The following is a 16592-nucleotide window of genomic DNA, read 5'->3' on the forward strand; positions in this document are numbered from 1 at the left end:
TGCAAGACTGTATTTTAATCAGTACTGAGTGACCTGTTTTAAGATTGCAGTGCCTTGTGAACATATGTGTAGTGCAACTGTTGCATTCTGGTTCACATTTTTACTTGCTTGCATGATAGTTTGGAAAGTAGTATTGCTGGTTTCTGTATAAAAATATTAACTTTTCTGTTGAATGAGTCCTCAGCTTTACAGATTTTGTTATAATTCTCTAATTCTACTGTAGTGAGCTGTAGAGATGGATTGTGCATGTGTTCATTAGAATGTCATGCTGGATATTTATGGCTTCTCCTTTTGTTTTTATCAAGTTTTATAATCTGTTAGAAAGCATTGACAATACTTGATAAATACTGATATTAGGATCTTATTTCTTATTCAGCTTCTCCTATGAGATTTATGATAGGAGATTTTAGTAGTCTTTCTTGAAGTTTGGTTAAAGGCTTTTGTTAACCACTGTTATATGCCAGAATGTGTTTTGAAATTTCCTGTAAAAGTGTTAATTTCCAAAGCATTTTGTATATTGTCTTTACATTTTCTATGTGAGAGAGTGCTGCATTTTTAAAAAATCAAACGCAAATATAATTTTCTTGTTTCATTCACCTGAATGTTTGTTTACTGCAAACATTAGGTTATCCTCAGTTTCAGAGTTTGCTGATGTTTCTATGATCAGGGTTAATTTCTTAAAAAAAAAAAAGTGTGTAATTTTTTTAATTTTCAGTCACAGTTATTTTAAATTTTACTTGAGAACTTGTAATATTATTTTCCGTATTGTAAGAAGTTTTATAATTAATAAGTGTAACTTATTAATGACTATATTGATGCTTTGAGGAAGGGCAGATGCTGCTCTGAGAAGTCACCCATGGTGATTGTTGAACTCCTTGGGTTCCTATGCTAATTTAGGATACTAGCCTTTGTCATAAATCTATTTACAATAACTTTTTCTTCAAATTCATTGTTCAGCTATGTTTCAGCAACTATAGAACAAAAAAATTCTTCCTACTGAAAAGCAGGAATTCTATATGTTGGTTTGTGGTCTAAAGTTTAATTTTACTCCTAATTAAACTGCACAAATCCAATCAAATTCCTGGTTCAAGATACCAAAGATACCCTGCAAAAAAAGACCTTTTAATGCATTTTTGCCAGAGAAATTTTCTGTAGGTTGATGAAATCATACAGTAATTTAAAATTTTTATGTTCTTTTTTAAATGAGCAAGTCTATTTCATTTATACTTTCAAAAATATGTATGATTAGATCAATGTGTCATTACAATTCCAGGATGACTACATTGATGTTTTAGTTCAGCAGCATCCTGGCTATAAGGTATGCTGCTGTTTATAGCACCCCTTTTTTGTAGTATTGCTTACTTCTCCTTAAATATTCTTTGATCGACAACGTAGCTATGAACCAAGGGTTAAAGTAAATTGGAGAGAGTATTTTAGAAGGTTATGAATCCAGACTTCATTACTAAAGTGAGAAACCTAGATTAAAACTATTTCTGTGCTCCAAGGCTCAACAGTATAATCATTAAAATCTGTATTCTGAGTACAGTTTACTTACACCAACATGAGATTACATTAATTCTGTGCATTTAGAACTCCTGTGCAAATATGCAATACTCTACTTGTCAGTTAGTTACTTTTTGATGGGCAAAGGGATTTAACTTAAGAATGATTAAATGTTCCATAGCGGCAAATTTAGCGTAAGTATTGAAAAGTGCATTGCTCATTGCATTGTACAAGACTTGGCAAGGGTTTTATTCTTTTGTCTTCCACATTTAAAGCAACTTATGCACTTTTTCCATAGCTCTCTGTAAAAGGTTATAACGACAAGCAACACATCTTGCTCAAGAAGATCATTGAGAAAATGGCTACTTTTGAGATCGATGAAAAGCGCTTTGAAATTATCAAGGAAGCGGTAAGCTGCATGAGAAATTCACTTTTTGGAGTAATTGAAAATTGAATGCATTGCCCTAATAGGAGATCCGAGGGCTGACAATCTGTGGAAGTAGAGAGTGAAATTCTGCGTTAGTGGGACTTCAGATGGTTTTTTCTTTTTTGTGGCTGTGAGCTTCTTGGAGTTATGTATGTAACATTCTTTGGTTAAAAATAACTGGTCCTGGAATCTTTTTTTAGTCAGTCTTTCTTACGATGTATCAAGGAAGCACAGCTTGCTGTGGTAGGAATAGAAATCTAAGCAGGGGGATGGAGGGGAAAATCTTAGCTTTAAATCCTGTTTTGCAATTTGGAAAGGCTGCAATAGGACCTAGCCATAGAAGAAGTGGGAAATAGATGAAGGAGGAAAGGAAACATTGGAAAGTTTGCAACATTTCTTTTCCCCGGATTTGTCTTTGCTCCTGGACCTTGATCCTTTGGTGCAGTGTAACCGCCTGGTTTAGTACATTCTAGAAATCTGGCTGATTTCTAGTTGTAACATCAGCTGGGGAGATTGCAGTTTTCTCCCCATGTCTATGCCAGACAGATAAGGGAGATACCAGCTTCTGGCTTCTATTTGGAGGAGACAGAAGGATACATCCTCAGCAACCTGAGGCGTGCTATTCTCACTCGTGCCCTGAAATGGGTTACTTTTTTCCTGCACTGGAAATGCTTGCAGCTTGCCAAAACTATTAGTTTGCACTTTCCAGTTTCTCTGGTAGAGGAAAAAGGTTTTGCTTATTTTGTAAAAGTGCAGCTGGAGTAGAAAGGAGGTTTTTGCAGAAGCTCTCTGGTTCTTCTCTCACATATCCTTTATCCATGCAAAACATGGATAACATGCAGAGAATTTTCCAGATGCTCCAGATTTTGTGTAAAAAAGTTGGCCAAAGTAGGTGACAGGGAGAAGAAGACATTTTCTACATTTTCTATTAGCAGTGTTCCTGCACCCCCTGGTCAGTAATCACAGAAGGCGAATTTCCTGGGTAGAACAACTACCCAGGAAATTTTATCTAAATTCTTGTTTACTGCAGTAATTTAATTTCTAAGTATTAATTTTATGGACAAGTTTGATTTCATACACATTTCAACCATCTTAATAGTTTCTGCTTACTCCAAAGGCTAAGAAGCCTGCATTATTACTAAGGTGATATAACACAATTTTTTTAAGAGTTCTAACGAGCACGGGAATGTTCTCAATATCTAAACTGTATCTTTTTGATACAAAATTCAGAATACAATGTTAATATGTTTAGAACTCTAATTCTGAATTTCTAACTTGAGCCTGATTTTTTGGTTTAGTACATGAGATCGCTTAACAACTTCAGGGCTGAACAGCCTCACCAGCATGCAATGTATTATCTCCGACTCCTGATGACCGAAGTTGCTTGGACCAAAGATGAATTAAAAGAAGCTCTAGATGGTAATGTTCTGCCACTTAATTCTTTTCTTTCTTATATTACCTAACTATTAAGGGTACCTGTTTTGAACTCTGCTTACTATTCAAGAGAAGCCCCTGCAGTGCCAGGCCTAAGCTGATGCTGACCATGCTGCTCTTGCCCTCCAGTTTCAAGAAAGTAGAGTAGTTCATGGAAAAGGCCTCAAATGGCAAAACTTGCAGATAAAAGTTCAGGCAAAACTTTACTAAGATGAACATGAACCTGGATATGGTGAATCCAGTATTTAATCAACATTAGTAAAATCATTTGGCTCTAGTTGACATCTTGCAGGCACACTGGAGTGTATCTGCATTGTTCTTCCCAATGTGCAAACTGCTTTGTTTTTTCCATGATCAGGGAATCCTAGCTTATGTTTCTGTAGATAATAAAGAGCTGTAGCTAATAAAGAAAAAATATGTACTTTCTGTAGATAATGACAACAATAGTAAAGAACATTGTGGCTCTTAACACAAAGTAGGTGCCACAGTATATTTGAGAAGGAAGAAGAAATTTTTAATTAAGAGATTGAAATGATTTTTCAAGTCCAGATGGAATGGAATTCTGAGCAATGAACCTAGTGGACGTGGCCCTGCCCATGGCAGGGGTGTTGGAACTACGTGATCTTTAAGGTCTTTCAACCAACACCATTCGGTGGTAATTCTATGTTTGTAGTAATAGCTGAAGAACTTTTCCCCACCTCTATTTTACTGTGTTGTATTAAAAGGCTGTTCCTGGGACAATTTGAAAAATGTCTTGTAATATCTTCTTGGAATACACTAACATTCTTTTCAAGAAGAATACCTGACTTATGTATTTATGTGAGGGACTTGATTCAGAACACACATCCGTGAATACCCCATCCAACCATCCTTCCTCTTACTCCTTTGATTCTGTATGTTAAACTGTATTTTGCACTTTATATGAAAACTGCTTTGCAAGGACAGGCCAGATAGAATGTGTGTATGTGTTGTGCATGTGTCCTCTAGGATATTTTTCTCTGTAGCCTTTGTTCCAAAGTTAATATCAAAACACTATATTTGAATTGAGGTTCTTTTTTTAGTCTGGTTGGTAAATGCACAGTCTTTCTTGAGCATTATAAACGACATGCTGCTTGTTTAGTAAGTAACTAAGGCTTTTCCTTAGAACACCACCTGAATGATTGCAACTGTTTTCTCTAGAGAATGAGTGTTTGTTCAGCATGATTGGAAAGGCAGCTTTTTTTTACTTTTTTTTTTTTTTTTTTGAATCTGGGTCAAGACAGCATGTGAATTCTAAGTGGAATAAACTATATGATGAGTGCAGCTATTTAGAGCTGGAAGCATTCCAATGTTGCATTTTTAAGGAGAGATTTCTCTTCTTCATAATGACAGATTTCTCCTCCTCTGGGAAATGCACTGTATTGAATGATGATTTAGGCCTAGGTCCTTCATAATTTAAAAATGCAGTTGAGTGATTTAACTGTCTAAATATGTATTGTAGATGTCACCCTTCCCCGTCTCAAGGCCTTCATAGCACAGCTGTTGTCACGGTTACACATTGAAGCTCTTCTCCATGGCAATATAACAAAACAGGTTGGTTTGATACTTTCTTAATAAAACATTTTTTATTTAAAAGCAGCATAAAAATGGAACACTAGTTTAATCTTTGCAGATCTTGAAGCAGTTATGCCAAATGTCATTTCATAGTTTAACTTTGTACTTTTTTATCAATAGAGTATGAGAGCATAATTTTTTCCACTTTAGCTTTATTAGGCTAAGTGCTGCCTCTATATTGCTCTTGGAAACTTAATAAAGACAACTTAGGATTATGTATTTGAAAGTCTGTGTTGTATGTCATTACTGTGGTCAAAGCTGCAGACGGAATAACATGATGCAGATCTTGCTTTTTTCCACTGAAAACCTTCAGAATAACTAGCAAAGTTTTAAGAATCCAGTGTCCTTCCAAATTTAGTTTGCACATAGCTAAACAGGAATGGGGAACCATGAACAAGCCATGTGTCAGCTGTCAGGGGAGTAAAACTCCCTGTTTTGGAAACATTTGTCTTCAATTTGTATTTGCATACGAAGTTATAGGAAATACTTTAATATATGTACCAATACAAATTTTAGTACTTTTTTTTGTATGTTTTTGTGTTCTTCTTTAATAAGGCTTGTGTACAATATTTTGTGTCAGAATAGCTCTGGGATAGTTTACTATCAAGAGCTGTTACAGACACTGCTTATGACTGCTGAATGTATGGAGGAGAGAGTTAATTTGTAAAGGAAAAAATAAGATAGGAAGGAGCTGATAGGTTGGAGAGACAAACTTTTCTTTGTCAAGAATGTCCTTAAAGTACTTGTTAAAAATTTTTAGAGGGTATTCTTCATGCAGAGAAATTTAAAAATTGTCTCTTTTCCCTTCCTTATTTCTTATGTGTTTGTATACAAAAGTCAGTTGCTTCTGGAAATAGAACTGAATGCCCAGATTTTTTTAGATTTCCATGATGGTGCAGTTATGTCTATTCTTTACTTGGCATAATGGGTGCCTATCGAAAGTCCTACAGCTAAAGAACTGGGAAGGATGTCCTGGTATACCCATAGCTGTGTAATGTTTAGAAATGATCTGCAAACCTCCCTGAATAGAAAATAGAAAAAGTTGTCTGTCCTTGAATACCCATGATGTGATAATCACTGATAAAACTCAGCAATTTTAACCTGGACCAAAGAATTTTTTGCCAACTAAAATAAATCAAAATATTCATTGTCTTGTAACACCTTTCAGTCATGAAAATATTTTTTCAGTGAATCTGGGCTTGAAAAATTAGATTTATCTAGCTGCTTGAAATTCCTATTTTTTTCTTTAATTTCATTCTGATACTTGGGCTTTTTTGACAATTTCTTTTGTTTATTTGCTTTAAGTGGATGAAAAGTAAAGTAATCCTGTTCAGAACATGTCTGAGCAGTTGTATTGTCGATAGTTTAATATGATGACTTGACTGAAAGAATAAAGTCTTTTTCTTTAAATTTTTGTTGTTTTTAGACCTCGATCTTTTTGTCTGATACTGCATGGGGCTTTTGGAGGTGTTGGTAGGGTGTATGTTTATTAAGTTTTCAAATATTTTCTATGTTCTTTATAAAATCACTTGTGTTATGAGTTTATGGCAATGCAGAATGAGATATTTTAGCTTTCAGCCAAAAATATTTGTAGTGAGTTCCTGTAATTTCCAGTGTGCAGGCTACAAGAACATATAACCCTTAAGAGATGAAGCTATTGAAGTTAAATCCTTGAATGAAAGTAATGACTTTGGATTTTTTTCACTCCTTACATTTTTTTTTAATTATTATTGTAATTCATCAAATAAAAGAAAATATTTGGGCAATAAGTCTTAACACCACCAACACATCAATGAAATGCATTCTTGACCTTAACTATTTGTTTCCTTAAAATTTTCATCTACTGAAATGCCATTTGCTTTCAGACATACGTTTGAGATATCTCATTTTCACTTTGAAAGATGCGCACATCAAGTGATGGAAGGAAAGTGAAAAAAAATTACCCCATTGAGCTTTAATTTCAGAAGCACTGGGGAGAAGTAGGAGTAGATAAATGTGTAGACAATTTAAACATAAAGACGACACAAAAAAACTCTTGCCCTCCACACTCCCATTTCCTCTCATCTACTTAACTTCTACTGTATTTGTATTGAATTACAGTATCCCTACTTTCTATTTCTGATTCTTTTTCTTTTCTCTCACAGCACCATCAGTAATTGGAAAGTCTTATGCTGCTGTTAAATACAGAATAACTAATGATCACTAAAAATCCTCTTATGTTTTCTTTTCCAGGCTGCATTAGGAATTATGCAGATGGTTGAGGACACTCTCATTGAGCATGCTCATACAAAGCCACTCCTTCCCAGTCAGCTAGTGAGGTACAGAGAAGTGCAGCTTCCTGACAGTAAGTTAAATTATTGATTCACGATATATAAGGCACATTAAATTGAGATTCCCCTTGCTTACAGCGTTTTAAAATGTATATTACTGTGCTGTTAGGAGTGTGTTTTGAAGTCAAACTTACTTCAAGTTACTCTAAACTTAAAATTCAGAAATATAGTTAGGGTGTGGCTTTACTGATAAATTTATGTACTAATACATGACCTTTCTAGTATACTTGACAATTACTTTGTTTTAATATTTAATTTGTATATGTAAATTGGACTTCTTGGGATGATGTGGACGATCTTTTGGTGACTGTCAATCCAAAGCCCTTCTATAATCATACAATTCTGCACTTCAGTTCCAAGTCACTTGTTACAATTTATGGAAATAAGAGCCCTGTCCCAGTCTCTGCTACACAGAGTACATATATTTGAGTAAACACAATTCTTTGAGCATTTCTGAGTATTAATTGACCATTAAAAATGGCATGTAATGACTCTTTGCAAAACCAGAAAGTTCTTACACAAATAACTTCTTTTTTTCTTCTGTAAACTATTTTGATCTTGTAGCACTTGTATGCTTTTACTTCCATGGTGAAGGAAGTTTTTTGTAAAAAGGAGGTTCAAGGTATTGCTGGGAGTGGTGACATACATAGCTGTACAGACAAGATAGATTACCCCTAGCTGATCATCTGTGTGACCTACCATATACAAAAGAAGTTGTTAAAATGCTGGGTTATTTTTAATGTTCATAATAATTTCTGGCAGATTGTCTTTAGAAACTGTTTACACAGTAGAGCCAATGTAGAATTTCACTGCAGTTCCAAAAATACTTGCTTGAAGAGAAGCAGCCAGTTTCAATTTACTTGCTAATATTTCCAAGTGGCAACATTTTGATGGTAAAATGATACATTCTTTTCTTCTCTCATGAAAAGTATGCTCTTAGTGGAAATTCTGCTTTAACAGTCCTAAACCACTTAGTATAAATCCATGAACCTTAGACCATTTTATTTTTAGTTGTCAACAGTAGGAATGTACACTTCCATGAACTTCAGTGTTTTAATTTTGTCTTTTAGGAGGTTGGTTTGTATACCAACAGAGAAATGAGGTTCATAACAACTGTGGCATTGAAATATATTACCAGACAGACATGCAGAGTACGTCTGAGAATATGTTTTTGGAGCTCTTCTGCCAGATTATCTCAGAGCCGTGCTTCAATACCCTGCGCACCCAGGAGCAGTTAGGTGAGTTCCCAGGAGCGGCGGTGTCTGTGCACACGAGCTGTCACCGTCACGCGCTCGCACGAGACCTGAGCAGGGGGTGTTCTCTCCCTGCTTACTGAATGCCATTTAAAGGGCACTTGGTAAATGTAAATCATCTTAACTGCTCATGACTCAAAGAAGTTCTACTGTGCATAGAGTCTAAAATAAGAACAAGCAGGCATGATTTTTAAGATGTCTGAAAGATCTGAAATCAGCTCCAACTCAAAAAAAGTGCGAGCACTGTACAGAAAACTTCATGTTAGAATTTACCAAAAGGATGATCAGTCCCCTAAATTTGTAGATCTTCTTAAAGAATCAATAGTAGTTTGATGTTTCCTTCTTGTGATCTTACTTCTAGGTGCATTTCATGATTCATAGAATCACAGAATCATTTAGGTTGGGAAAGATGTCTAAGATCACTGAGTCCAACTGTTAAATTGTGAGCCCTATCTTGGAAATACTGTTGTGTGGGTAGTGGTAAACAACCATATTGGTGAAAACCTAAATACATTTCAGGCTTTTTAAGACTACAGCTGTTCACCAGTAAGTACAGATAATTGTTACCTGAACCAGTAAGGCTGAGAACTGGGGAGATTATTCTAAACAGAGTAAGAAGGAGAGACAAAGACATTGTATGACAGCTCACATGATTGTTATACTGGTGAGGAGAAGTACAGGTTTTCCAAAGGTGAGAAGCAGGCAAATATTTCAGTGTGATGACTGCCAGGGATGTCAGGCAAGATTAGGCTTTTCGTGAGCAACTAGCAGAACCAGCCATACAATACTCATCATAGTATTTCAACTGCCTATATACCTGCTGAAAATAGGATAGAACCTAGGTTATTTAACAGGTTTTTGAAATGTGCTGGTGGCAGGTTTTGTATAGAAGTTGGCAGTAACAACTAAAGAGGCAGGGTGGAACTTAGGAAGAACTAGTTTAGTGTCCAGCACTTCATATTTGCCAAATAATAGAACTCATGAGACTTAGGAGGGGAGACAGTAGAAATACCATCAAAATCCAGTAAATTTCATGGAATTCTTAGTAAGATTTTTGAGAAAGCTTAGGGAAAAAGAAGTTAAAGAGTAAGAAGTTAAGTTTGCTAAACAGTAGAAGTAGTAACAAGAATTCTTTCAATAAATTGTAAAGCAGTATGAGAAAGTGGGGGAGAAAAGTTGACAATGATGGGAAAAAAGTGTTCAAATCATTAAAATAAAAATGTTCAAATCGTCAGAAAATTCAGGATGGCTTAGTTAGTTTATACTTAAAATTTATCAGCTGTGGCCAGATGACCTCCAAAATAAACACTGGGAATCAAAGTTCATGTCCTACTTTTGAACGGGAAAATAACAGATGAATCAGATTAATTGAGAAGCTTTTAAAAAGTTCAAGGTATGATGAACTCTGCATTCTATTCCAAAGAATGAAATTAGGAAATCCTGGAATTAAAAGTCTTATAATGAAAAATTTGTGGATGATAAGATATTAGAAAGATAGACACATCCAAATGTTACGTGTTTCCTTAAAAAAAAAAAGGAAAGAGAAACAGGGAAATTATAGATCAGTGAGTTTAATTCAAACTCCAAGAAAACGTGGTATATATTTTCAAGCTAGTTCTAAATTCACGGAAGGTAATTGAGAGACTGTTGTGGAAGTACCTAGGTGGAAGAACTACACATCTGGGTACATAGAAGGTCATGATTGGAGAATAGAGAATAGTTAATTTAGAAAATGGTGTTCTACAGAGCTCTGTTGTGATCCAGTGTTCCATGCTATATTCATCAGAATTCTGGATGATAGAAGAGTGAGGGTATTCACTGAATCTTCAGATAATACTAATTTGGGAGAGGCTGCAAGTGTGTGGGAAGATAGAGTTAGAATTTAAAATTAGTTTGACATTTTGGAAACATGACTTGAATGAAGACAAGATGCAATTTGTTAGGAACAGTTTGGCAGGAACAGCCAATGGCACAGATACGAGCCAGGAAGCAACTGGCTAGGTAGGAATTTTGTAGAAAACTCTGCAGGGTACAGTGGATCAGAAGTAGGACATAAATCAGCAGTGTCATGCTGCTGTGTAAAATGCTGGGATGTATAAATGGAAGCATTCAAAATGTACTCACAGTAATACTCCTAAATTGTTCAGATAAAAACTCTGAAATACTGTAACCAGTTTTGACATGAGCATCAGGAAACTGTAAGAAAACTATAAAACAGCATTTAAAAGACTGAAGTGTGATTGATTTGTTATTAAAAGGGTAGACGAAAACTGTAACCTGATCCTGATGACAGAATTGCTTTTGTTTTGTCAGTGTGCCTTACTCCTCCTTGGCCTCCCCTAAATTGATATTGACCTCAGTGAAATAAAGATGTTCTAAAAAAATTCAGTGGCACGTTTTGAAAACCTGCATTGTTTTATTTATAACACAGAATTAAGTTAGCACAGCATTGCCTTCCTGCCAAATGTGCTGCATTTGGCAAAATCAAGGCTGTGACAAAGGATTTCTTTTCATTTGTGGCTCTTCTTGTTTTGCCAAGGTTACATTGTGTTCAGTGGCCCACGTCGGGCAAATGGCATCCAAGGACTGCGATTTATTATCCAATCTGAAAAGCCACCACACTATTTAGAGAGCAGAGTTGAAGCGTTCCTAAAAACTATGGAGAAATGCATAGAAGACATGACAGAAGAGGCCTTCCAAAAACACATCCAAGCTTTAGCAATTCGTCGTCTAGACAAACCAAAGAAGCTGTCTGCAGAATGTGCTAAATACTGGGGAGAAATCATTTCCCAGCAGTATAACTTTGACAGAGGTAAGACAAATGGTAATTCCTTTAAAACTGAATGCTCTAGTCTGGCTGCATTTGTGACTGTTGAGTGTCATATTCATTTGGGAGCAACTTAAACTTTTACACAGCCTATACATAATTTACTGTCTATTTCCTGTGATGCAGTCAGATACACACTGACATTCCTGACAGTACACACATTCATATGAACCCAGTTTCACTTTGCATTGTGCAGTTGTTTTGAGGGAGTGCTGACAGATGCAGCAGCAGGTATCTTAACTAACATGCAATCTGTCTCAGCTCTCAGCTTAGAGTGGGTTTGAAGAAACACTCATTTATTTTGGGTTTTTTTCATTTGTGGTGCTTTGAAGGTTATAGGTTTGTAAGAGACCAAATGAGATCTAGCCTCTAGTATTATTACAGAAAATAGACTGACATTTATTTACTGTGTGGCCCTACATAGTATTTAACTTGAATTTGTTTAAATACTTTTAAAATGTATTTTAATTTTTTTTTAATGCTGAGATACATTATTAATACAGTTAGACACATTAGTAATACAGTTTCTAACATTTAAAAAAAAATCAGTTTAGGTACAGATCAGTTTTTCCTGACAGTTTAATGTCTCGACTCTTACTCACAGCTGTAATTTTCTGTCTTCATGCATAATATGCTTCCTCCATAAAACTCATTCTGTATTCTGTGACTTCTCTTCTGCTTTATGTGTACCATATTGCCTTTCCATGATAGCAAATACAGTCCTTTTGCTTCACGATGACTCACTGAGCTGTTTAATAATGAAGAGTTTTGACTCGTCATCTAGCTTGGTGTAGAGAGAATAAGAGCTACTGAAAACTTTTATGCCTGAGCATAAGAAGTGGAATGGAAACTTATCATTCAAGTACTTTTTTTTGTGTCTGATGAAATAGTGTGGTATTTCTCAGCCTTAAGTGTGTCTGTTTATACCATAATTGGATCAATAGTATCTCTCTGGAATTTCTTACTGCTAAGTGTAGCCATATTTTTAATACCTAAATCCCACTTATTATTTCCCTTGACTTTTGTATCTTTAGTTCCCCTCTGCCTACTAGTAATTTTATATCATTCATGATTTTAATATGACTAGCATTGTCAAAATCCAAAGTTCGTATTCCAGCCTTAAGAAGATGTTTTTTGTTTGTACATTTTAAATATTACTACTTTTACTGTTTTCTCCCAAATCTTACCTAGTTTTCCAAACTGTATTGTTGATTTTTGTATTTCCTCCATGTAGAACTTCATATAACTTACAGCCTGCATTACAGGCTTGGTTGCTCTCTGTTCTCTTGCACGTGTTTCTTCCTTGATCTTCTTGCTAATCCTAAGAAAAGCAAGCACGCCTACAAGAAACCTTTCTGCTTAAGCAGCAACGATATTAGGTGATTAGTCCATGACAGTTTAATTAATATGAAGGAGTATAGCAACTGAAACACATTGTCCCCAGATATCTTAAAGGTGTGACTACTTTTTAAGGGGAATGTAGGCACCATTCTTTGACACTTCTGTAAAAGTGTGTCCTACCATCCTGTTTCCTAACTGTGAATAAAAGCCATCTATAACCAGTCTGCATTAGAAATGTGTAACTGATTTGAAGATAATACACAAGAGCAGGCATATCTATTTTAGCTACTGAATATCCCACAGTGCATCAGTATTCTTCAAATATGCATTTTTCAGTAAGTCAAATCAAATAGACTTATTGAAGTATAATTTTCTGCCAAGGTTCTACTGACACTTTTAGTGAAGCAAGTATTGACTTGAAAGATAACAATGAAAAGCTTTTCATTTGCAGTCAATTACAGCATCTGAATTTGAAAGAAGTATACTTTGTATAAGCAGTGTGCTAATAACCAGCTGTGATCTGCAGATTTGCTCTAATTTGTACTATTGTTGTGCAGATAACATTGAAGTGGCTTATCTGAAGACCCTGACCAAGGATGACATTATACAGTTCTACAAGGTAAGTTAGTTATGCAGCTAAAATGTTACTCAGAATGAGATGGAGATACAACTGAATCTTATTTGTGCATGCCCTGAAGGGATATACTGACACCTGTTTTAGGTAGATGATAAAATGAATGCGGGTATCTTTTATTTCCTGAATATTACTTAGTTAATAGCAACTGTAAAAATTGCACAGAATGATAGGGTTTTGTTGTGGTTTTTTCCTTGCTGGCTCTTATTCTTGTTTCATTTATATTTTCTTTATGGACATAAAATGTGCTGCTCTATTACCAAGCCTGGACAAAATTGCAAAAATTTTTCTTTTATCTTTTTCTTCAACCAATCAGTGATTCAGCTTATTTTACAGGCATGAATTGTGAATGAAACAGATATTTTTAAAGCTTTGTTCACTGTAAATGTAAATCAGAAGCGTTTTTTGTTCCTCTAATGGTTAGGCAGAGCAAAGGAGCAGCATAATGATGCTGTAATTGTACATTTTAACTCAGATGGATATCCAGTATAAGTCATTCAAATGTGTCCCTGTCCTGTCCCTATCACCCCACATCTGTATAAAAAAAATATGGACATCATCATTTCTGGTTTTTAATGTGTAGTATACAATGATATTTCACTATATTGCTCATGGAGTTTTATTACTTATGGAGTAGCTGGTAGCTCGGGGAGTTCTTTGGAAAATACGATCAATTTAATGTCTTCAGAATTTATTATTGGATGGAAAAACTTCTGCCCATGAAGCAGCATGGGTATGTGTGTGTCTGTCTTCTTTTTTCCTCTGCTGGGCAGAGGGGGTTCTTTACTTTTAATTTTTTTAATAGTACAATAGCATACATGAAATTATGCAGCAAATGCAAAGTTAGTAAATGGAATTTCAGTACCTCTTGTTTAATAAATGAGAACTTTTGGATGAGTGTGCATATTCTGGGTTTGTAGGAATCTATACTATTTTGCTTACACTAATGCTCAATACATGATTATCCAGCATTCCAGAGCAGTAATAACAGGCTAGATTGGTGGGCTAGTCCAGCTGAATTTAATGGTTGTTCAGGTTGATGTGCATCCAGAAGACTGCTGGGGATTGAAAGTTTTACAGAGATTTTAGGTTGCATTCCTGATACTATGATAATTAATGGCTGAATTTCTATTACTTACAGTTTTTCTGAGTTCCAAGCAGTACATGAATGGCTTAACTTGACTGTAAAATAATTCAGGAGTACAGTATGGATGACTTTTAATAATACTTGAAGGCACATGCCAAAAGCCATCCCCCATTTTAGGGCTTAACTTAAAATTTAAATGCTCTCATTCTTTTTACTATTTTATAATGTCTAAGGGATACTACACCTGAGGGACTTGATATTCTTTACTGTAGGTGCTGTTGGCAATAGATGCTCCTAGAAGACACAAGGTATCAGTACATGTCCTTGCAAGGGAAATGGATTCCTGTAAGTATTGTGCTGAATATAATATTTAATCAATTTCTGTTCCTGCAAGTCATAGTAACAGATAGCTGTGTTATATCATACAAATCCACTGTAAGAAAAACTCAGCTTTGGAGATTATATACTCTTTAAGGGGAAAAGGTGTACTTCACATGGGTGCTTCAGATTTTTTGTTCATTTTTTAGACAAATTTTTCAGCTTATCAGTATTCTGAAATATATTGATAATAAACCAATATGTCCTAAAATACTTATGTTTTCAAGCAGATATTTTAAAATAAACATTAAACTTTTTAATAGTCCTACAGGGGAGAAAAACCCCCAACAAGCCCAAAATTAGAATATATATTCAAGCACCCTCAAAGGAGAAAACAAACAGAAACTAAAACCTCTGGGAATGTCAAAAGTTTTATTTAAACTTAAGAAGGTCAATTTTTATTTTGGTTTTATTTTGAAGTAATATAGATCAGTTGTGCATTCTAAACTATGTTGTTCAATTTTAGAAGGAAAAGTCTAAAAGTGTTTCTTGTTAATATGAATAAACTGAGAGGAAAAACTTTGAAGGTTTTCTTTGCAAATCTTTCACCATTGGACTTAAATTCCAACATGCATTTGTTTGCAAAGTCAAAAATATTAAAAGCTTGTCTGTACTGCAGAGGAAAGCAGATACTGCATGCATGTCATGAAAACTCCCTTCTGCCTCAGAAGGATTGATTTTTATGGTAGTAGAAGTTACAGCTTTGCAGCTAAGTAAGGAAGACTTGCTTCAAAGCGCCTTTACAGTTTTCATGGCTGGTAATTGCTAGATAGAAATAGTTCTAAAACTTTTCCTATCTAGAGGAGACTTCCTTAAGTGTAGTAATTGCATTGCCAAATTGGGTATTGCTTGCTTGGAATGGTACCTTCCCAAGAAAATGGTGAGCTTGCAAGACAGCCTGACAAGTGGTTACTTACAGAAATTATAACAAATCCTAAAACAATTGCCCAGTCCTAAATCTTTTAATCTGCCATCTGGCCTCTTTTATGCCATGAAAAAAAAAAGATATTAGAAATGCAAAAATAAGTTTTCGGGTAATTGGAATAGGACATGTATGGTTTTAAGCAGGGAATACTTGGGGTTGCTGTCCAGATTTTTGGTACCTGGAGAAACTTCTACACTTCTATAGGCATATCCTTATCAAATTATGTGCTGTTCTTGCACTGCTCTTGTATGTACCACTGGCATTTGCTACTGTTCTCATAATTTGTACGGAGAAGCAGTTTTAAGTATTGATTGACCAACAGATTAGCAATTTTTATTTCTACATTGTCTTTATGTGTAAGTAAAATGAATAAAAGCCACTGCCTCAGCTCATGTTTTCAGATAAAATAATGGATTAATATCTGTATTTCTAAAGACAGACTGTAATATAAAAGCAAAATGTTTATAAAACCTTATAAACAAAATGTTTATAAAAACCTTATTTAGTGATACTTCAAAATTTAAATATTTAATTTTTTTTACTTTAAATACTTAAATAAAGGTGCATTATTTAGATAACCTGTCTTATAAGAGAAAACAATTTATCAGTTATGCAAAAGATAGTAATTAAATTATGGTCCCAAATTAATTTTGCTGATGTTAAATAGGCCCCGTTGTTGGAGAATTTCCATGCCAAAATGATGTGAACCTGGCACCAGCACCTCCACTACCACAGGTAAAAAGAAACAACACACAAAAAAATTCCTAGCCTACATTCTTAATCTAGAAATCTAGATTCTTAATCTGAATCTTTTGTATCATTAAATAAGAATTTATAGGGAGAAACAGACCTCTGGAAAT

At 34.9% G+C, this 16592-nt stretch overlaps 1 protein-coding gene across 2 annotated transcripts in view; it reads left to right on the forward strand.

Moving 5' to 3' along the window:
- Window positions 1–16592, forward strand: part of IDE (insulin degrading enzyme) — a 54577-nt gene that overhangs the window by 34278 nt on the left and 3707 nt on the right. For both annotated transcript variants that reach the window (XM_030276115.4, XM_030276117.4), the window contains exons 16-24: window positions 1802–1912; window positions 3229–3349; window positions 4845–4936; window positions 7190–7301; window positions 8358–8525; window positions 11080–11352; window positions 13266–13327; window positions 14702–14774; window positions 16400–16467. In XM_030276115.4, coding sequence (XP_030131975.4) covers window positions 1802–1912; window positions 3229–3349; window positions 4845–4936; window positions 7190–7301; window positions 8358–8525; window positions 11080–11352; window positions 13266–13327; window positions 14702–14774; window positions 16400–16467 — 1080 coding nt within the window. The remainder of the gene's footprint in view (window positions 1–1801; window positions 1913–3228; window positions 3350–4844; window positions 4937–7189; window positions 7302–8357; window positions 8526–11079; window positions 11353–13265; window positions 13328–14701; window positions 14775–16399; window positions 16468–16592) is intronic.

Source organism: Taeniopygia guttata, chromosome 6, assembly GCF_048771995.1.
Source record: "Taeniopygia guttata chromosome 6, bTaeGut7.mat, whole genome shotgun sequence".
NCBI lineage: Eukaryota > Metazoa > Chordata > Aves > Passeriformes > Estrildidae > Taeniopygia > Taeniopygia guttata.